Here is a 23,167-nt window from a genome sequence, read left to right on the forward strand (position 1 = left end):
TATATATATATATTTTTATATATATATATATATAGTTTTATCACACTTTCCGATGTTTAACAAAATACTTGAAAAATTTCACGCATGCGCAGTATCATCAGTTCATCGGTTCTCAAATCGGACTCCTCCAAAAGAAACGGTTTTCGGTTCAGTGTACTGGTGATCCGAAAACCGATGCAACCGACTACCAAAGACAGCAGCAGCAACCAACAGATGCTGCACAGCTCAGCATTGCAGGATTTGCAAGACCAGAATTGACCAAACAAGCAGTGCTACTTTATGATGCAAGTTCTCCCAAGACAACAAGAAATTCATAATGTCATCATTAAGGATCTCCTCATTGGCTGCACTTTACCTCTGTCAAATGTGGGGGAGAGGCATTAAATAACTGAAATGTCATCTTTAACTGGAGGACAATATAGTGTGATACAATAATAAAATAGGTTCATTTGTATTTTCATGCACTTGTAATACAATAAAACCTTTGAAAACTTTTTTGATAGGAAACTAGTTCTGTTGACATAAAATAAAAATGTTCAATGGCAATGACTAGATGTAACAGTGGTATTTTTTTTATTACATTTTTATATTGCCATTGGTTTAATGGGTTGAAAGGTTAAAATATTAATAGAATGTAAAAATGTACAATACCAATTTATAATCTTTTTTAATTTAATTACTTTCTGGACTCGGGCGGACTCGACTCGGACTCGGCCTTTAAGAACTCGGACTTGAGTCCAACTCGGCCCCTTTTGGACTCGGACTCGGACTCGGACTCGATGTTTGTGGACTTGGTCTTGACTCGTACTTGTCAAAGGTGGACTCGGACCCAACTCTACCATTTTGACAATGCAATTGTCAATTTTGACAATTTGAATACAACTAGAAACCTGCATAAGAACAGAAACATGGATGACATTAACATGTATGATTTAATTTTAAATTACACATTTTGCAGAGAGATATGCAAAGCATGATGTTCATAGACCTTTGATGGATCATGACCGGAAACTTTAATAATTTAAATAATAACTTCTGTTAGTCACTTCTCAACAGCCTGAAATGTTTCATGATAATGTAAATACATTCAATAAACAAATTCTTCAAAATCAAATGTGGATAAGAGATAATATGCATTCTTGTTTTTACTAATGCAAAGTAGCTCTTACAGAGCCATTATAGGTGCTCACTGTAAGATTATGAAGTTGAAAAATATGTCAGAACCCTTTAACAAGTAAAACCTACAGGGAAATTTTACTTCCTAATGGCCTCTTTTTGAAAGATGATAATATTTTTTATCGGTTATTGTACACGCATGTTATAGAATCTTAAGGCATGGCTGTAATCATGAGCCAATAATACAGGTTGTAATACAGGTTATACGATAAATCTATGTGAATAAGGTTTGTGTCACTCAGTCACATGGTTGTGTCACTCAGTCACATGGCTTAGAAGCCTATCTCTCCATAGGTGAACAATTTGTAAGTCAGCATGGATGTTCACCAGAGGAAGCAAGGACCAACATGGAACAGCAAGGCAGTCATTTGTCTTACCTAAACAAAGATACTGCAGAAAATGAGAATATCTACAATTTAAACAGTTCTAATAAAAAAGCAAACATTCCAGTCTCACAGAGCTAGACAATGAGTCAACTCCCTGAACAACAAGTCCTTCATGTTATAGTTTTGACAATAACAACTAAAACGCATTTAAAGCGACTCAAAGAACAATAGTGATCAGGATACATTCTAGATCCCTCCATTGAGCACTGGATCTGCCACATAAATGGCTAAAGTTGTGCCAAACTAATATACCAACCGAACACACTGTCTAAATCAACTTACCCATCTAAAACTCCTCAAACCGCAATAACCATCCAACCATTTAAAAAACTTCAGTCTGAAATAACAAAATATATTCAGATTATTAAATAATCGATAATATATAAACAATATAAAATTAAAATTGAAAATCCCACCCAACCCCAAAGTTCAAAATGTTTGACTTCCCAAAAAAACTATAAGATTTATAGACTAATGTATTTTTTTCTTCCATGCAGTACCAAGGTGTTGAAGTGGAATCACTCCACAGTTGTATGGAACTGGAACTGATGCACTGTTAAAAAGTCACAGTAAAGCTGAAATTTCTTGAGCTGTTTTGTACAGAGGAAGCAGAGGATATCAACAAAGGTATGGCTTTCTCCTCTACAACTCCATGACACAGACATGAAAATAGCAAGCAAGAGAGTCCAGGAAAAGTTGCAGTTTTCTAGTTTGTTAGTTTGGTGCTGTGGTCCCGCTTGGGAGGGGCAGGAGGCGGCCCTCGCCGTAGCGTTGCATAGCCTGAGATATTCCCGGACATATAGCCACTACCACTGTGTCTCAATTGATCATGCAGAAGTTCAGGTGGAGGTGGTGGCAAAGCCATGTCATCCATTGTGGTCAGAGGGTCCACTTTGTCTCCAGAGACTCGTAAGGACTTCCGTTTCAGTGTCTTATTAAGGTCCTCCAAGAAGTTTGGCTGTGTGGTGCCTTTGGAAGAAGGAGGAACAGGGCCCCCTTGTATGGAAGGTGGTGAGAGGGATGGAGACTCCCTAAAAGTATTGTTACAGTGAACTGATGCTTGAGGTTGTGTCTTCTTCATGGAACTCTTGCCCCAAGTAGACTGGGGCTGAGGATTGACCACAGCCACCTTTGGAGACAAACCATTTGGATCACCTGGAAGGGGTGGTGGTGGAGGAAGGTCAGACTCCTGTGGGGGAGGGGGGAAGATGTAATTTTCTGGGGGTGGAGGGGATGGGAAGTCTGCAGTCGATTGGTGGTTCTGATTTAATTTATTCTGCAAAACCAAAGGAAGATTTGCCAGATTGAGCTTCCCTGGTTTAGGGGGTGCACGGGGACTTGTGGAAAGATCCTTGGAGGTTGAGCTATTAGAGGTTGTTGTAGATGAAGCAGAACTGGGGTTAAACTTGCTCACCAAGTTCCTGCAGGACTCCTGGTTGTCCACAGAGGCATTGTACTTTGCACTGATGTTGCGTTGAGGAGTCGGTGGAGGTTTCTTGACCCCTGCAGATGAGCCAGAGGGGGATTTCCTGATAGGGGAGCCTGACATAGGAAGAGGAGGAGGAGGAGGAGGAGGAGGTGGTGGTGGCGGAGTTGGGGGTGAAGGAAAAGCAAGGGTACTCTCTGGAGGAGGCAGTGGAGGTTTCTTGACCCCTGCAGATGAGCCAGAGGGGGATTTCCTGATAGGGGAGCCTGACATAGGAAGAGGAGGAGGAGGTGGTGGTGTCGGAGTTGCAGGTGAAGGAAAGACAAGGGTACTCTCTGGAGGCGGCAGTGGAAATTCAGGTGACCTCTGTTGCTGCTGGCCTTGACCTACAGCCTGCCATTTTGGTTTAGCCTTCACTGCAGGTGGGGACTGGGGAGCTTTGTGACTTTGAGACTCAGTTTGATTGGTCGTTGCAGGAGATGCAACAGGAAACTGGCTAGCAAGCTGCTTAACCAGAGATGGCACTGAAGAGGTTTGGCGTGTCTTGGAGATGCTGTGTTGCTTGGGTAGTGTAGGTGGGGGTTGGTTCTTCAGTGGTGCATTAGGTAGAGGAGGAGGTGGTGGTGGGGGAGGTGGTGGTACTGGAGTTTGAGGTGATGGAGCCACTGGGGATGCTGGAAGAATGCCATACGAAGGTTTTGGTGCTGTCAGGGGTGGAAATCCACCAGTGAAAGTTTTGGGCATAACTGCAGGATGAATCGGCAGCTGCATAGTAGCTGATGGAGGTGGTGGAGGAGGAGGCGGTGGTGGTGGATTTGGAGCTGCATGCTGTTGAGGAGGGAGTGTAGGTGCTGATGGTGGCGGTGGTGGAGGTGGAGGATAATGGATCTGATTGGCTGGTGGTATTACATCCTGGGGTACACTGGGAAATTTGTGGGCAAGGACCTGATTGTGTCCATTGGATATGAAAGTTGCCTGTACTGTAAAGGGAGGCGGAGGAGGGGAAAGGCCATTAGCCTGCAGAGGGGGTGGAGGAGGTGGGAATGGCTGTGACTGGATTGGCACTATGGGTTGAGGAGGTGGCAGGGGTTGTGACTGGATTGGCACTAAGGGTTGAGGAGATGGTAAAGGCTGTGACTGCACAGGCATTATGGACGGAGGAGGTGGTAAAGGCTGTGACTGCACAGGCATTATGGGAGGAGGAGGTGGTAAAGGCTGTGACTGCACAGGCATTATGGAAGGAGGAGGTGGTAAAGGCTGTGACTGCAAGGACATTATGGAAGGAGGAGGTGGTAAAGGCTGTGACTGCAAGGACATTATGGGAGGAGGAGGTGGTAAAGGCTGTGTTTGCATTGGCATAATGGGAGGTGAAAGTGGTAGAGGCTGTGTCTGCATGGGCATTATGGGAGAAGGAGGTGGTGGAGATGAGGGGGAAGGAGGAGGGTAGGACTGAAGAACTGTTGCTGGGGCTGGAGGACCAAGTTTCAAAACAGCCATAGCTGATCCAGGTGGAGGCATTGGGGCAGGTGGAGGTGGAGGAGGAGGGGGTGGGATATTAGCCCCTGGTGGAACATTGTTTGATTGTGGTTTGGAGGCCAGTGGGACAGGTGGCACTTGCTGCTGTACTACAGTCTGAGGCTTGTGGTGAATTGTGGCCTGAGTGGCATTCTGAAGCCGAGTGATTGTGCTGTATTTGGCGAACACTGTAGGTGTGGCATGGTGGGGGATATTGGAAATTGGAGGAGGGGGTGGAGGGGGTGGTGGAGTAGGTGGTTGTGGGGCTGGAGTTGCCTGGGGTGGTACTTGTGCCTGTGTCGGTGCCTGATTGACACTTCCATGTGACAGTGGAACTGAATATGGATGTGACTGTTGCTGTGGGTGTGAAAGCTGCTGTTGAGGCACACGATGAGAAGAATGGCTGCTATGGCTTGAATGGGTAGAACGGATTGATTCTGGCCTTGTCTGAACCAATATAAAACAAGAAAAAAATAATGTTATTTCTTAGTGTAATATTCTATCCGCCTTTAGTGTGGTTCATCTTACTCTGTGGTGTTTCATCAAGAGATTAACTGAAGTAAAGTAAAGCTGAAGTAAAGCTCACCCTTGTGCTCTCCTCTATTTGAGTCCCTCTCTTCCATGCCTCAGAGAAGATTGAACTGACTACACTCTGGGAGCGGGCATGGGAGGATGAAGTACCATCTGACATACCACTGTCTGCCTGGCTGGAGTGTGACTGTGACTCTTTAAGCCCAAACAAATATGCATAAACATCAGACAGTAGCAAATAGAATTTACAGTAACAAGTCAAAGTCAAAATGAAAGGAAAATGCTCCATAACTTTCAATGATATTTGAAAAAATTAAAAAAGATTGCATAAAAGATTTTACAAAGGTCAGTGATCAGGTTCAAGTTACTCACCAGGTGTACTGACTGAGCTTGTTTCTGACTTGATGCTGGTGCTGGAGAGAGAAGACCAGTCATAGGCAGCCTCAGTGCGCTTCATGGCTTCCTGATAGTTCACATACAATTGCTTCCCATACTGTAAATAAAACACAATCAATGATGAAGTTATATAAGCCCAACATATACGCATATATGGTTGAAGATTGAACAATTTCCAACATGAGCTCTGGTTATAAATTCATTTTAGATAGCTTCAGAGGACAATTTATTGAGGCCACAGGTCATTAAATAGACAGACAACATAATAGACAAGCTGTGGGATTACCTTAGCAATACGAATGCCATTGACCCATTGGTGTAGAGTTCTGACATCATCACAGCATAAGTATTTGATATACTGTGACTTCTTCTGGATCTGAGGGTGCTGTGGACACAATCAACAATACTAACAAGACACTCAAGACGTCAATGGTTCAAGAGATTTTCTTTAGACTGCTAATACTAGAGGGCAGTAAATATGTTTTAGACTAGGGGTTTTAAAACCTGTCCTGAAGCACCCCCAGCATGGCACATTTTGTATGTCTCCTTTATCAGACACACCCAATTCAGGTCTTGCAGTTTCAACTAATGAGCCAATGAGTTCAATCAGGTGTGTAAAGACGAGGGAGACATACAAAATGTACAGTGCTGGGGGGTCCTCTAGGACAGGTTTGAAAACCCCTGGTTCAGTCAATGTGCATAATGCAAAGCCCTCTGTCACACAATCACATCTGAGTCCATACAGTTAGCCACAGAGTCACAGAACTGATTTTTTTTTTTTTTTAGATAAGCAAGAATTATTTTTTAAAGCACAATGACAGTGCCGTGAAGCATTTTTAACATTAGCTAATTTTGTGTGTACATACAGTATATGCAAATAGAACAGTGCAGTGAGTATCGAATTGAGATCTCTTTTGTTTCTTATTCTTGTTGTTTAAAATTGATTGAACATTTAAATTGGCAAATTAATCTGCGAATCAGGTGCGTGCTGAACAGTATAGGGTCTCGTCCGTATATATCAAGGATCAACTGCAATCCGTTTAGCCCCTAATATGTAACAGATCAGAGCAGAAAAGATCTTTAATTTACTTATTCAACATGAAATCGTCAAATTGCTACTCCATGTCAATCGCATACAATGAAAATACTGAATAATAAGAACAATTATTAACACGCAATTAATAACAGAGTGTCATATCTATACACATTTTTCCCAGAATGTTCTCCCGACCCGGTAGCAATTCTTCCACGACTGGTAGTGGATTGCAACCCGATGGTTGGGGACGTCTGCTGTCTATGGCTCAGAGGTGGTCTCATTCAAATAGCTAGCTATCTACAATAGAAACCGGCTGCAAATTAAAACAGCTTTGCCGGATGACACAGTTTTAGACCCAGACAGCCCATAACAAACTGGCTGCTTGTTTTTTTTTTTTTTTTCAGTGTTTCTGAGCTGGCAGATATGCCAGAAACCTAACTATATGAAAGAGGGGAAAAAAAGGCTAAAAAAGTGAAAGTTTCATCAGATGTCCCCTTTAACCCCCCCTTTTTTTTTAAATAAAAGTATTAATCGTTTTTAACAAAAAAAGTCCCCAAAGCTATGAAAATTAGTTTTATAAAAGGTAACCGTCAAGTGCAAATCACTTAAACTGGTGAAGTCAAAAAAAAAACATAACATCACACACCTTGAGGACCAGGCAGTAGTCGGTGGGGGCCTTGAACTTGCTCCGGTATTCCTGACCATAATAAACATTAACATGGTCCAACTGCAGGAAGCACACCAAATCCCTTGAAGCCTACAGTGATCAAAATAAACATATTGATATGGTTTCATGTTTATTACTGTCTGTTGGCAAATTTGGATGGTTTATTCTTTATAGCTTACAGTGATCAAAATATGTGATGAAAATATAAAGGCAAACAAAAATACTATATACTCAAGGTACCAAGCAGAAGCAAATACCCAGGATCAACCACAAGAGGATATCAGTGAGTCTGTCCCAAAGCATATTACATACAGACAAGCCTATGACCTTAAATGTCAGAGAATTTAATAATAACATGAAACAATTATTCACTTGTTTGCTTGTGACTGATTTCAAATTGTATAAGAGCATGAAAATTCTATAAGAAGATAATGCCAAAGGTCTGTCTGGGAATTAAAGTGTCCCAGTATCAATGTCCGTGATTTATTGTAAGTGGATGACAGAGTGCATATGGTTTATGTAGAACTTCCAAAGAGAATGCATAAACAGGAAATTCCACTTGAGTTCATTACGATCTGTGTCCATCTAATGGGAACATGACACCAAATCATATGATAAAACAAAAACACACACACAATAACACTGACCTTGGCTTTGCCCTTTGGCACAAAATAGATGCCAGATGCCCTCAGAAGAAAGTAGCGCTTCTTCCAAGACTTTTTGCCATCCTCCTTCAACCACAACACTCCCTCGATTTCAGGAACAGACACTGAGCTTCCACAAAAACATTCCTTCAAGACATACAGATATAAAATACTTCATCTCACTGTCAAGCATTCTGAAATTGTATCTTTAAACTCTGTCGGACATCACAATCAACACTTCCAAATTAACATTATAGTGATAAAGGCTTTTGCTCACACCAACTAACTATGTGTATGTATTTGCATGTTAAACAAGGTAAAAATCAATTTATGCACAGCAGGCATTGAGAGGTTAGGCTAGTAAGTCTAGGCCTTTATAAAAAATATTTGTGCTTCAGCTGGTTTTGAGTTTTCTGAGTTTTACTTGAGACCCACTGTGCTTTAATTGAAAATGTACCATTGTACTATAATGATATCAAACTATAATTAGTATTATAATGTGTTGTTCACCTCCAGCAATGCCTCCTTGTTTCTGTCTGCCATCTCAGAGGACTCCTTCCTCCCAAGTAAATAGTTCTTAGAAACATAATATGCAACAAGTAAATCAGGGTGACAACATAAATCATTGAAAGAATTATAACTCTTTGCTATTACTTTAAGCCTAAATTTGGATCAGAGTGCACACATATAAAAGTTTAGGCATGGTACAATCTTTTTATATATTTTTATATGAACTTTCAGCAGCCATAACTTTAGTCTGCAGTGTCACATGATCCTTCAGAAATGCACTTCTTATTTTTGTGGAAACCACAATACATATTATTTTTCAGGATTTTTTTTTTTTTTCTTTTTGACGAATAGAAAGTTCAAAAGAACAACGTTCATTTAAATATTTAATTTTGTAAAAGTATTAACATCTTTACTGTCCGTTTATATAAAAATCTGTAATTTTTTTTCTTCCTGGAATAAAAGTATTTAAATAATAATAATAATAATAATATAATAAAATAAATAAATAAAAATTGTACTGACTGCAAACTTTTGAATGGTTTAGGTGTGTAAAAATGTTTCTAATTTGGCTAGTTCTAATTCAGCAATTTTTATTACTTTTTATAAGTGTTTTATAAGAGATTTTGCATCTCTGTTTAAACAGATTTTTTTTCTTTATTAATGTCACAAAAAAGAGCTTCACCTGTGGATTTTTGAAAAGTGCATACTTTTCAATCCGTTCAATGAACATGAGTTTGTTTTGGCTGTCTCTGGTCCAGTTGAGCAAGTTCTCCACCAGGTTCTCATGGTCTTCAAAAATTCTCTCTGAAGAAAGAAATTGAAAGAGTGAGCGAGAATAAGATACAAAAAATCATCTTCCTGTTGTCCCTCAGGTTCACAGGTCATCTAAGCATGTGCAGGTATCCTCACCCATCTGTAGCTCAGGGATGGTTTCAACCAGAGCCCAGTCTGGACTGTAACCGCAGTGAGATTTATCCAGCAGACTGTCCAGCACCTGCCTGACCATCTGCCTCTCATCCACCATCATGGTCTTTGAACTCTCATCTGACATGTGTACACGTATCACCAGCTGATGAAGAAGATTAATAGGAAAGAAAAAAAAAAAAGTTTAGTTTATTCCAGCACACATACATTTTCATGGAAAGTCACATTGTGTAGATCAATATACAGAACATTGTGTACATTTTTTACTAAAATAAATAAATGACTGTTTAATAAATCTTTTTGAATTTGCAATAGATCAACTGGATGGGAAAAGAAAGAAAGAAAAGTAGTGAACAACTGGACTGCAAATATGGAAAATCCATCAATACGGTTCAAGATTCATCCTAGGATGCACCTGATGTTGGATAGTTTGGACAAGCTGGTTGACCAAATGCCCAAATGAATGAATTAATCAAAATAATCAGGTACTGAAATCAACATACATCAACCTGAAAAATGCATTAAAAATAACCGTGGAAGTCGATGCCATCAACTCACTTGCTAATTTGGCAGGTTATGCTTTTTATTAAATTATGTTCTGTTCCGTTTCGTTCCAACAAGAAGTATTTATCAATAGAAAAATGGCGTAATGATGAAAAGACTATTTAATCTGTTCTCACTGCATAGGCTTATGATAAATTCTACATTTCCAATATTTTTTTTTACCAATATACAGACACCAAAAGCACCCTTTAGTATCTTTATTGTGACACAACCAGAAAACCAGCTGAAACATTAGCTGTCAATATACTGACATGAAAGGCACAGGAATGCTGTCATCAGGAAATCATAAGGTCATAGGGAACAATTTTGTTATCATTAAAGGGGTCACATGATGCGATTTCAAGTTTTCCTTTCTCTTTGGAGTGTTACAAGCTGTTTGTGAATGGATAAGAACCCTAAAGTTGCAAAGACTAAAATCCCAAATCCAAAGATATATTCTTTATAAAGTTAAGTCCACTCCCCCTAAAACGGCTCATTCTAACATGCCCTCACATGTCTACATCACTGTGTGGGAAGATTTGCATAACACCGCCCAAATGTTCACGCAAAGAAAGAAGGCGTAACTTTTATTCTTGCTGTAGTATTATCGCCATGTTTTGGAGACGCTGTGTGTTTCCTTCTGAAAACAAACTATGTTTGGCCTTCCAAAAGAGGACACAACTAGAAATCAGTGGTTAAGTTGTATTTACAACACTGTTACAGAACAGTTCAAACAAAATATTTATGTGTGTGTGTGTGCAATGCATTTAACGGAGGAATTTTTCCTGAACCTGGGATAGTAGCCTACAATGCCGCCTGTTATGATTTACAGCCTGTAAGTATGTTTTCATGTTTAAAGGATTTGCCTCCGATGATTCAAACGCAAGTTATGAGCAGTGTAAAGTAGTGCATGCTCTTTATTGTTTCTCTGATCACAAATGCAGATGAATGGTTTTACATTTATGTGGCACGATGCAACGCATAAAAAGACAGAAAAGTCATTATAATCAGTAATTATGTCCCCACTGGATGCGCACCAGGACACAGAATCACAGTATAGTAAGGGGCGTAACATTTCCATCAGATCGACCATTAGCATGGATATTAGAAGAGTTTTTTGAAGACACACTGATCAATTTATTAATCGCTTATGTTCTGATCTTCAACATGTTTACCATTAAACATTTATTTTGGAGTGTGCTATATACAAAATAAATGTTGCTTTATAAGAGCAATCACAGAGAATTTTGTGACCATCAGAATTAACTTCATGGCACTACTCTTTCATTTTTCAGATTTAGATTTTTCAGAAATTAATGAAATTAATATGCTGAAATCTAAGCATAAAATATGTTTATTTCTGATATTTTAATAGTAGATGTTCTGAATGGCCAGTAACTTAAAATTGTTGTAGTCAAATTGAGTAAGTCAAAAAAGTTTATTTCCAAGCCTGGACATTAAACAGTTTTTTTGGTCAGTACACACTAGGGCTGGGACAACAGCAAAAAAATACTTCGACGCAAAAAATGCGCAACGATTCGTCAACCTGTTTTTATTTCCCTAAAAATCTTTGCAAAACGTTTACCTTATGTGCGCTGAATATACGCGATGGCCGGATTAACATTCTGTCCAACTTTATATAACCAATCCAAGGGTTTTTCTGCATTAATCTTTTTTTTGGCGGCTGTCAAAGCCTTATTTGATCGGTGAGTGATATAGAATAGAATAGACTGCTGACAGGGCGCGTACGAGAGAGAGCCCCGTCTGTGCGCGCACACTCACAGTCTTCAAACAACACGAGCGCTTCTTGCTCTCTCTCTACCTTGTGCGTGTTAATCAAAATCATTAAACATGATAGAAAAAGGGCAAAACACCAAAGTTTCACGCGCGCTCGCGCACTCACAGTCTTTTCAAACTACACGAGCGCTGTCTTGCTCTCTCTCTCGTGCATATTAAAGGGGGGTCGAAATGCTATTTCATGCATACTGAGTTTTTTACACTGTTAAAGAGTTGGATTCCCATGCTAAACATGGACAAAGTTTCAAAAATTAAGTTGTACGTTTGAAGGAGTATTTTTGTTCCAAAAATACTCCTTCCAGTTTGTCACAAGTTTCGGAAAGTTTTTTTCGAGTATGGCTCTGTGTGACGCAGGGGCGTCGCTAGGCCCTTTTTAGGGGGGCTTCAGCCCCCCTAAACTTATGCCCAGCCCCCCTAAAAAATTATTTGATTAATTAATTAGTGATCGCTTCAGTCCCCTTTAAAAACTCATTTGAGACGGTGGCAAGCTGCATCAAGTTCCGGCTCCTCCCCTTATCTGAGTCTGCATGGATTTAGCGCGTTTTTCAATCCACAGGGGCGCCGAGCAGAGCGAACATCAGAGAGTACAAAGTGTGTGTGTGTGTTTGTGTGCCTGTGTGTGTGTGTGCGTGCGTGTGTGCGTGTGGTGTGTGTGCGTGCGTGTGTGCGTGTGGTGTGTGTGTTCTCGCATCCAATACCAGTACGTCTTCACTGCGTTCACTTTCAGCCTTTATCACAGTGTGAGAGATGTTTTTTCTTCCAACAAAAATGAAGCGATTAACACCCATGAAAACATACTTTAGAAAACGATCATGATTTATTTTAATTTACTTTTTGAAACTGAAAACATATTATTGTGTATTTCGGCATTACATTATGCAGCCATGCAAAATAAATTATTAACGACACACATCATTGTCTGAAAGTACTAAACGGCACAGAGAGAGAATCATCATGTGGAGTTATTTTGTTTTCTTTTATTAAACATAATTTTGTATTAAGTAATAATTAATCATTAGTGTATCATGATACATATATTAGAGTAAGAGTAAAGGGATCTGTGATTTTTTTTTTAAGTAATTGATTTATAGAAGTGGCAAATTGATAATGATGTTATTTTTAATAAATATAAATAAATATAGAACAGATTAAACATATTGCCAATAGACAATTACATTAATACATGTTTTGTCTATATTCTTAATGAAAATTAGCTGGCTAGTTAAATGATTTGAAATGAAATAAATTTTCAGGGGCTGACTTGATGTATAACCAACCGTATTGTTGAATATAAAGGCTAAAAAGCTAAAAAATAATATAATAATAATAATAATAATAATAAAATATAATAATTTATATTTCATTGTAGATGGATATACAACTTTTTTTTTGTCGTGCGGGAGTAGGTCTGCAAATGAGCAACAGTCAGGTGAGAATAGTACAGACAGCCTCACACACACACACACAATACCACTGTGTTCCCAAGATTCATTGCAGTCATTGAACCCTTATGTTGTTTTAGTTTTATGCCAATTTTCACTTACATTTCATAAGAAAAAGCAGTGGTATCATCAAAGGATAAACATGAATGGCCTTAATACTGAATCAGGAAGTCTTTATTGTAAAAAAAAAAAAAAAAAAAAAAAAAAAAAAAATCTACATTCCCAATTCAAAATTTTCCAGTGACTGGTCACATCTAAAAAACTGTATTAGTTTTTTTTACAGTGTTATATATGGCTCAGTCAGTACTCCTACTCCCATATATGAAATACAGGGAATACAATGGAATAGTGGATTGCAATAAGGTTAGTAGTATACAACCCTACCCTAATAGTAAAATACTATTTTTTAATCATACCCTTATTGGGGGCTGAGCCCCCCTAAAATCAAAATCTTAGAATCGCCCCTGGTGTGACGTTAGATGGAGCGGAATTTCCTTATATGGGTCCTAAGGCACTTCTGCCGGAAAAGCGCGCGCTCCCGTATAGCGAGGCTGAGCAGCACAGACATTTCACTGATCAGAGCGAGAGCGTCGCGAAAAGTCACAAAAGAAGTGTGTTTTTGGTTGCAAGGGCAAGACAACCCTGCACAGATTACCAAAAAAACAGCATTAAGGGACCAGTGGATGGAGTTTATTTTTACAGAGCATCAACGGAGTGTGTTTTTGTTTGTTCCCTGCATTTCGAAGATGCTTGTTTTACAAACAAGGCCCAGTTTGACGCCGGATTTGCGTATCGTTTATTTCTTAAGGATAATGCAGTCCCCAACGAAAAAGGGTCACGATCGTGTGTTGGAACCGCATGCGGTGAGTAAAACTGCATTTAAATATCTCTGTGTTGTTAACTTAGCTATCGGCGCGTAAGCACATCAAGTAAACAACATGCGATGTTGTCATCAAACTGCACTTTCCACATGTACAGCTTAAAAAAAAAAAAAAAAAAAAATTACGACATAAAGTGGAACTTAGTCATTTTCCAGAACCACTTAGCAAATATATACAGTTTCAGTACATACCACAAAGAGACGTCGTTGCTGATGCTGCTCTTGTTAAATTTCAGCCTCTGGATCTGATTCTGGATCATAAATATATGCTGAATCTGACTGTTAGCCATGGTTTGTTTTGGATGTGTTTTTCCTCACGGTAATGTCACAGCTTCCAAACGCTCTCAACGTAAAAGCCTACTGGCGCTTGTGATTCTTTAGCTCCGCCCACACGTCACGCCTCCAGCCGGTCGTGTTTTTCCGGGAAAAATCGGTACAGACTATCTTTCTCTTATGAATATAATAAAACTAAAGACTTTTTGGAGTTATGAAGGATGCAGTACTACTCTATAGGTACTCAAGATTAACAGGATATTGAGTGAAAACGAGCATTTCACCCCCCCTTTAACCAAAATCATTAGACACAATAGAAAAATGGCGGAACGCCAAAGTTTCACGTGGAGCATTCAGAGATTTTTTTTTTTTGTTCTCCATGACAGGCTGCTGGCTCCCACTGTTATATATATATTTTTTCTTTTTTTTTTTTTTGGAAAAGCACTCTCCGTTTTAGCTTAAAGCCTTCAAGTTAACATTGTTACTGTATTCTTTCAATTGCTCTAAACAAGTATTTTGGGTGACCTTTTTATTGAATGCTTGACATCAAGTTGTTGTTATTTTCATCTGAAAGAACTTTTTTTCAGTAAGCTAGGCCCTATGTGTTCAGTAAGCTTGTTTCAGTAAGCTATGTGTTTTCAAGGCTTCAAGGTTTTATTGAATGCTATCTCTATACAAGTGCAAAGTAATGCATTCTTAGTCAGTCTTTTATTTTGTAATTTTAAGAGCAATAAACATATATTGCAATGTTAAGGAATTCATGGTTTTTTCATTCAGATATGTAAATCAACGTATAAATTGTTAGTAGTCAATTAATGGGGAGATAATCTAAATCGAATTGGTCTGAAAAAATTAATCTTTAGATTAATCGATGCATCGAAAAAATAATCGCTAGATTAATAGTTTAAAAAATAATCGTTTATCCCAGCCCTAGTACACACTGCAAGTCCCATAATATGAAGTGCAAATTAACATCATGCTGATGCTGTCTTTTAATCAGTTTTGACAAATGTGATTTTGTAACATGATCTTACGAACATCTCCTGACAGGCACCCTTGTTAAGACCTTGGGTCACACCTATATCCAATTAAATATATCAGGAAGATCAAATGTTTTAAATACCATTTATTAAATAAATGTTTGTAACAAATTCAAGAAAAATGTGGCATGCATCTAAAGCTTGTGCATTTGTTGGGATATTGTATAGATGGAAAAAAAATTATAATGAGTACAAGATGTTACAAATATGTTCAAATCTGAATGTTTTACTTTGCTCAAAAATGTATAGGCCTGAATTGGAATATGATGTGGATCTTCAGAAACGTGGCTTTAATAAAGACTAACTGGGAACAAGAAGTATAACTGGCTTTCATCCCTCTCTATTTCACATTCCATTTTATTTCTTCTTGACAGTAAGGAACACAGAAAAGGGAGAGAAAAGTGTTAACAGACAGCCCTGCCAGGGGTCCTGAAAGCCATCAGAATATTAGGGAGCATGTGGCAATTTTCCAAGCCTGACCTCAGCAGAAAACACTCTACAGGTTTATGCTCTCGTAGCTCTCACACATGTGCTCCAACAAACACACAAATGACATATCTGGCCTGCCTCATTCTTTGACTTCAGCTCAAAAATTCTATCAAGCTGTGCAATAACATTTCAACTGAAGGAAACAACACAGAGTACAAACTCAGAAACATCACAAACTGACTCTGATGAATGTAGGAAAGACTTATTTTGACAGAACAATCACTCATTTCCCTCTTATCGACTAAACCGAATCACTGTGGCTTTACATGACTTGAATTTTGACTAAATTGAACGTGATTTTTTTTTTTTTTTTTGGCTCAGCTCAGCAAAATCAGTTTTTCCCTCCACAAGCGTTTACACTGTGTTCCAAAGATCTGAGAACACTTTTGAAAATGTTTCTATTCTATATATGAAATTCTGACATTTTATTGAGTTAACATGGTCAGTGTAAGAAATTAGCTTTTTGAATGTGACCTTTGTTACGTTTTATTTTTATTTTATATATATATATATACATATATATTAAACCTAAATGCTAAAATCTCTAATCATTTCCAGCTGTTGATATTCAGTGGGGTCTCAGACCTTTGGACCACTGTATATTATTATATTCTGCTGTTTTTGTTCTTGTATTATAGAAAGCGTGTTTGACGCAGTATCATACCGTATCAGTCTCACTGCACCATTGCTGCTCAATGCTGTCAGTTTTCTTTATACACATAATGAATGGAAACAGTCATCTGTCTCAGCCACAGAGGCCCAATCACTGTACTGTGTCTAATTCATTCACTTAGTATTAGCATGTGCCTGGTGGCATCTATTTTGACAGTGCCTTTTAGATGAATAGCGTAATAGGACAGATCATCTCTCAAGAATAAAAGCAAACCTCAGACCAGCTTGAATGACAATAAAAAACCACAATGAACATTTTTCAACAAGTAATTTGAAGCAAAAGCGTCACCGAAATCTTGTTTGTGCATTTTGCGGTCTAAGCAGACAGAGACTCACAGACACATGAGTGACCTATTTTCTACTATGCCTTCATCCTCTGAATTCTCCCACTAGAGCGTCTGAAGGGCTGCATCATGCAGTGAAAGAAAAGGTTCACTGACCACTGAGATTCACAGGGGCTTTGACTCACCTTTTTCACCTGGGCTTCTTTAATTTTCTCTAGTGCCACACGGATTTTCTCAGCCTTCGCTTTGGCCGCCTGCTCCTCCTGTGAATGACAAAGTGACAAGTTAACAAAGAAACACCCTCACATAGTATTACGCCAACAGTCTGCTAGTAGTATGAAATCAGACATGTGAATTTCTGTTTACACTTACCTGCCCTCTCCAACATGCAGTCATCACATCCATTCAGACCTTTTAAAACAAACCCTAAACCCTAAACCCTTGCAAATCTGATCAACCAGCAACCAGGACACAAAAGGAAGTTACACGATCACTCCTGACCACCTTTCATGTTAATGGTTCCTTAGAGAAATGGCTGTCCATTTACGCAATTCAAATTTAAAGAGATAGACAGATTTGTATCAGCTGAAATATTTCTTAAATCCATTAAATGGACGTTCTCGTCGCAAATGTCAACTATTTCGAGGCCTGACAGGTACTTCCGGCCGAAGTTTCAGAGCTGCTGCAGGACTGGCCTCTGATGGAAATCATTCAAAGAATCCCAAAAATACGTTTATTGCTGCTTAATCTGGAGGAACGTAAAGGCGAAATGTGCATTGGACGCGACACACAGATGAAAACGCTTCCCCTCACATATCTTTACACCCAGAGCACCTTACACACAACTCTACTCCTCAACATTGGGAGGGATTGAGACCTCCCCTTCTCTTCACTGTCTCGCTCTCTTTCTGTGAAACAGCTGCATGTCTCTGGTAGCGTGCCCAATCACAGGGTTTATTCCCCCTCACCAGTAGACCAAGCCACCATCAGCTATAAAAGACCCTCTCGTAGCTCTTCTCCAATCAGAAAGTGCATATATTTCTCTGCAGCCAATCAGTGAGGTTTGTTTCTTTGAGCTTATTTCCACTAGCCAATAAAGCTGAGGCCAAACGTAGATGATATTGTTCTCTGATCCCTTTTCTGTGGTTGTGGAAAAACACCCTCCCCTTTTGGGGATACCATGGGGATGAATAATATCCAGGTCTTGTATTTATTGTTTTTGACATTTTAAAAAAGGTTTTTTTTTATAAGGACAAGGGTTTTAATTGACACTGTGTTAACCCCTTAAATCAACTATGAATATTACTGTCATTTTTTTTATAACAGGATGGGAAGGTTATGGGCTGATTAAGAAATACATAGTCAGAGGCAGTCAAATAAAGATCTCAATATGCTAGGTATATTCAATGAAACGCATATAATGAAGAAGGAGGAAAAAAGTGCAGTATAGGTGATATGAAAGGACAGTTTCTCTCTCTTGAATTATTATGGCAGATGCATATTCATGATGCAGAGACAGAGAGCGAATGGAGAGCTCTGCAAACAGCCGAGGCAGAGAGTTCGATAAAAAGCATTACATTCCCTTGTAAGTCTTTTTTTCCTTTCTCTGGTTCTCTCTCGGTCTGTTTGAGCAGAGCAGCAAACACTGCTCTGATGAAATCATGAGGAAATCAGAGTGGGATTTCATGAACATCTCTGTCTCGGTTTGTGTAATAATGATAATGACTTTGTCTAATGTCACGACAAATATATTAAGCTGACTCTGCTTCATTTAAAGAAAAAATCATAATATTCCTAAACAGCTAAAAAAGACAAACTCATTATTTAATGACACTTTGAAAACACAGGAATAAACAGTCATAAAGGGAAATCTTTAGGATTCTGAAAAATGTAAACAAAGAAATAATATGGTGTAAAATTAAGAAATATTAAATTTTCTGCACTATTTCTATATATATATATATATATATATATATATATATATATATATATATATATATATATATATATATATATATATATATATATATATAATTTAATATACAACTTCAAGTGCATATTCAATTGGATGCTCTCATTAAAGCAAATGAGGGATGCAGCAAAAACTTCTGAATTAAATTCAAAACAGCTATTTCTGTAAAAACTTCATTAACATGTAAAACTTTCATTCAAAAACTTCCTATACTATCACATCAACTGGAGATAATGTAGCAATGCAACACAATGAACTTGAGAAAATAATAAACCATATTAATTTGGCTGTAGCAGCTTCAAGGTTTAACAAAAGCTCACACAACCTTGAAAAATCTATGTGGCATCAGATTTGGATGCTTATTATTTAGCTCCATGTGACAAAAGCATTCTTACCCACAATGCTCTGCACCTGCTTTGCTTGTATGACAACATTGGAATTACATGCATAATAATAGCTGTTCTCTGGAATAAATGAAAAGCAAGAAGTTATACAATATGGAGGCTTTTGTTTCAAGTGAGCCAAAATGGAAGGCTGTCTGCTGCATGGCTAACAGCATTATTGAAGGGATAGTTCACACAAAAATTAAAATTCCGTCATTGTTTACTTCCTGTCACCTCATTTCAAACCTGTATGATTTTCTTCGTCTGTGAGAAAATTTTATGAGAATTTTTATATTTATTTATTTTTACTATACAATGAAAATCATATACAACATTTAAAAACTATTATATTCTTTGTGCTCTGCAGAAAAAAAAGTCCTACAGATTTGGACCAAAAAAAGTTGAGTAAAAAAATAAACATTTTATTTTTGGCTAAACTATCCCTTTAAAATAATACTGTTAATCACACAGAAAGTCAAACTGTCTGTGACAAAACATATTTAATAATTTCAGGCCAAAGAGAGTCAGTAGTGTTACTACTAAAATAGCCCTAAAATGAAATGATTTAAGGGATGAACAGCCATTTCTTCAGGGAACCAGCGATAACTTTGATAACGCCCCAAAGCATCCAACATAAACACAAAATGCAGCTCACAAAACCCAGAACCTCTTTATAAACCTGTTCTATCTACTAAAAATCGCCGTTGCATTTTAGAAACCCATTTCTTAAGTGAGGTCCAAAAGGATAATACATTAGTCATGAAAACCACATAAAATCATAAACATACTACATACTTCATCTACACATATATATTCTAATAACTGTCCATTATGAACTAGAAAATCAGACTGAATATTTTTTTTTTTAAGAATTCCTGTAAGTTACAAATTAAAAGACATTACCCATGAGAGGTGCTTTAAGTTGAAAGCATTAAGGAGGACAAAACATTATAGACATTTTATGAGCTGATTTTCTTCTTTAAATGGCTGCACACATATGAAGATGGCAGCAAAGAGAAAATAGGAGATATAGCACTTAAAAAGTAAGGCAGTGTGGGTGGAGCAAAAAGTCTGGCAAGAAGACTGAGGTTAAAAGGCTTTCTGTGAAGAACCAAAATAAATAAATAAAACAACATGCAGAGAAAAGAAAAGAAGCAAGCGAAAGGAGGCGTCACCTTGGTCAGCAGGTGAGAGGGTTTTCCTGCAATGTTTTTCAGAATCAGAGAGGTCTCCCTGTCCAGATACGAGTGCTTTTATGGTGCAGGGAAAAGACAAACAGAGATTAATCAGTGCAATGATTACAGTGATCTCAAAAATGCTACAAAATACATTCTTGATTGTGGTAAAGCACAGAAAGCGTGGAAGCATTCCCTGAGCATTGATTATTCAAAATCAGAAAAAAATGGCATATAAAAGTGTGGATGGAAAACAAATATATAAAAGAAGAACTGTTTTGTATATAAAATGTCATGATCACAGATTCTTTTTGAAAAAAAGAGCTGAGAATAAACCTCTCCTGACATTCCACAATTTTCCTTTCATAACCAAAATGATGATGTTATAAAACCTGGAATTAGTACAGTTATGCTATACTGTGTACACATATCCCCTGTCGTGCACAAACACACTTACAGTACTTTGATCCACCTCCCCCTCCTGTGAGGTGAAGTCAAGATGCCGTCTGGTAGCTTTACCATTGGCCCTTCGCAGTGAGACATGCTGGGAAAGGGGTGGGGAAGGGCAGTGACATCACATCACAGAAAAGGTGCAAACATAAACACATTAATCATGCAGCAGACAACGCAAAACAAGGCATGCACAAGCAAGGGTCAATATACAGTATGCTGCCACTATTGTTGTAAAAACATCTTCTGGTTTAATATAATATCATTTCCATCTAAAAGACAGTATGTCACAGATATTATCAATAAGTACAGAAAGTAATTTTGATTTGTCCCTCAATTTACACTATTGCATGTACAGTGGAACTCTACGGGGCATGTTTTTTTTTTCATCTGAAATCTTGTCTTTCCTAACCCATGTGACTTAAATTATTAATATTCTCTAATCATTTTGGTTCATCCATTGAATGTCCATGCAACCCAACATTTTTGAATCTTCAAAAAGAAGATAAAGAAAAAGACATTGTAAAGTAATCCATACATATATGGAGTGGTTTAATCCAGGTCTTCTGAAGAGCCACGATTGCTTTATATGATGAATGGATTTAATTGAGCCTCATAAGCACATACAAACATTGATCAGTGCACATACACAGAGCACATCAAATGTGGTAAACAGCAGCTTAACCGTACTTGCTTGATGCATGAAAACAAACCTCACTAAATGATGACCAAAATGATTAAAGGAACACTCCACTATTTTTGGAAATAAGCTTATTTTCCAACTCCCCTAGAGTTAAACAGCTGAGTTACCACGGGATATTACACAGCACCTGAAATGGTCCCTAGCTAGTTTGTGTAGTTGCAGCAATAGCAGAGATGCTGGGGACTATTTTCAGGCGCTGTGTGATATCATTGTGCGCAAAGTCCCTTGATTATTACGCCGATATGAGAGTATAACTCAAATAATCTCAAACCTTCATTTTCCGTTAGGGAAAGGGCTTAGTACACAATGTAACTACAGAAGAGTCGCGTTTTAAATAGGAAAAAATATAGAAACTCTTTGGTCATTTTTTATTTATGCTAAGCTAAGCTAAAAGTGCTACTGCCAGACCCTGAAATTGGCTGAATTGATTCAAAAATGGTAAATCTCAACTGTGTAACTCTAGGGGAGTTGGAAAATGAGCCTATTTCCAAAAATAGTGGCGTCTTCCTTTAAGAATGTTAAAAATATCTCTATCCGTTCTGAAGATGAACACAAGTCAATGGGCTTGTACTAGCTGTTAAGTTCTCAAAATGGTCATTTTTAGCTGTGGGCCTATAGTTAGAGTTAGGCATTAACAGTGTAAGTCCTGTGGCTGTGAGTTTGCTTAATGTAGCCAATAATTTGCAGATAGTTACGTCACGTCCCTTCTAAGGTATCATTGCACAAAAAGTTATTAGCTTTATGTGGACTTTGACCTTTCATCATATTTGACACAAATAATGCAAGTCTTTGGCTACATTTGTCTATATTTTACATTACCTCTTGCTGCACTGCCTTGCCAGACAGAAATCCATTTTCAGATCTTTACTGTAAACATGCTTTTTGTTTGTTTTTACAATTAGCCCATAGAATTTAACTTTTACTGAACATTACACGCTTTCAAGCTTTATAAGCAAATGGATCCTTGCTCCAGTATAAATAAAAGGTTGGTATCATTTTCAAATAACCTTCATTAAAGCATCATATAATGCTTTGACAATGTCAATTGTCTGTTTAATACTGTGTATCGTCCCTGCAGTACATTCATGGAGCCCCGGGTCCACAGAGCAGTGGCTGAAAACCCTTGTTTGATATCAATATAGATGACATTATAGAAGCCGTGTCATCTGTTGCTGCTATAGAACTAGTTTTCTTTAGTGTAAGCATGCAATAAAACAACAAAGATGTTGCCAAAACACAACACATCATGCATTTGGATAAGTTAGAGTAGCATAGACATATAGCATAACGTGTTATTGTCACACTACTGTTTACAGGGACCATGTACAGCACAGTGTCTGTGACTGTGTCTCTACATGTCACGTAATAATGTCATGCAAGATTATGACAGCGAGATATTTGCACACATTCTCTCACACACAATCATGAAATCCTATTCCATCTGTGAAACAGCGCTTGTTTACATCTGAAACCACAGTATGCATTTTTTAAGACGGAGGTGCTCGGGTCTGTACATCCTGGAGCGGATGAGCAACGCTGTGGATACAAGAGTGGCGAAATAACATCTCAAGGTCTTCCAGGTTCTGACAACAGTACTGAAAAACTATAAAAGCTCAGTGTCTGTGCTTGTGAGAAATTTGTTGTAAATAAGTGTGTGTGTGAAAAGTATGTGGCCATTTATTGATTTAATGATTCAATGGTGTATTCGGGGCCTCGAACCTCATGTTTCCCAAAGCCACAAAACAGACTTTGCCCTTAACAAACAAACAAACTGCAATGAATAGAACTCTACGCGTTTGGTGTGTGTGTGTGTGTGCGTGTGTGTGTGTGGGGGTCAGAGGGAATGTTGACTG

General features: G+C 38.2%; 1 protein-coding gene across 6 annotated transcripts in view; it reads right to left on the reverse strand.

Annotated features, from left to right (window-relative positions):
* Nucleotides 1–913: 913 nt before the first annotated feature.
* The window catches only part of LOC113105365 (ras-associated and pleckstrin homology domains-containing protein 1-like), a 56,700-nt gene continuing 34,446 nt past the window's right edge, over nt 914–23,167 (reverse strand). For 2 of the 6 annotated variants that reach the window (XM_026266412.1, XM_026266406.1), the window contains exons 5-16: nt 20,619–20,705; nt 20,162–20,236; nt 16,817–16,894; nt 9,197–9,356; nt 8,970–9,091; nt 8,288–8,353; nt 7,781–7,924; nt 7,113–7,223; nt 5,717–5,815; nt 5,407–5,527; nt 5,090–5,229; nt 914–4,950 (exon numbers count right to left, since the gene is read on the reverse strand). In XM_026266412.1, the coding sequence (XP_026122197.1) occupies nt 2,269–4,950; nt 5,090–5,229; nt 5,407–5,527; nt 5,717–5,815; nt 7,113–7,223; nt 7,781–7,924; nt 8,288–8,353; nt 8,970–9,091; nt 9,197–9,356; nt 16,817–16,894; nt 20,162–20,236; nt 20,619–20,705 (3,885 nt within the window). In that variant the 3' untranslated portion in view covers nt 914–2,268. Of the gene's footprint in view, nt 4,951–5,089; nt 5,230–5,406; nt 5,528–5,716; nt 5,816–7,112; nt 7,224–7,780; nt 7,925–8,287; nt 8,354–8,969; nt 9,092–9,196; nt 9,357–16,816; nt 16,895–17,003; nt 18,562–20,161; nt 20,237–20,618; nt 20,706–23,167 lie in introns of those variants that run through there. The other 4 variants (XM_026266419.1, XM_026266423.1, XM_026266436.1 and 1 more) reach the window with 4 other exon arrangements.

This window comes from Carassius auratus, chromosome 1, assembly GCF_003368295.1.
Source record: "Carassius auratus strain Wakin chromosome 1, ASM336829v1, whole genome shotgun sequence".
In the NCBI taxonomy this organism is placed as follows: domain Eukaryota; kingdom Metazoa; phylum Chordata; class Actinopteri; order Cypriniformes; family Cyprinidae; genus Carassius; species Carassius auratus.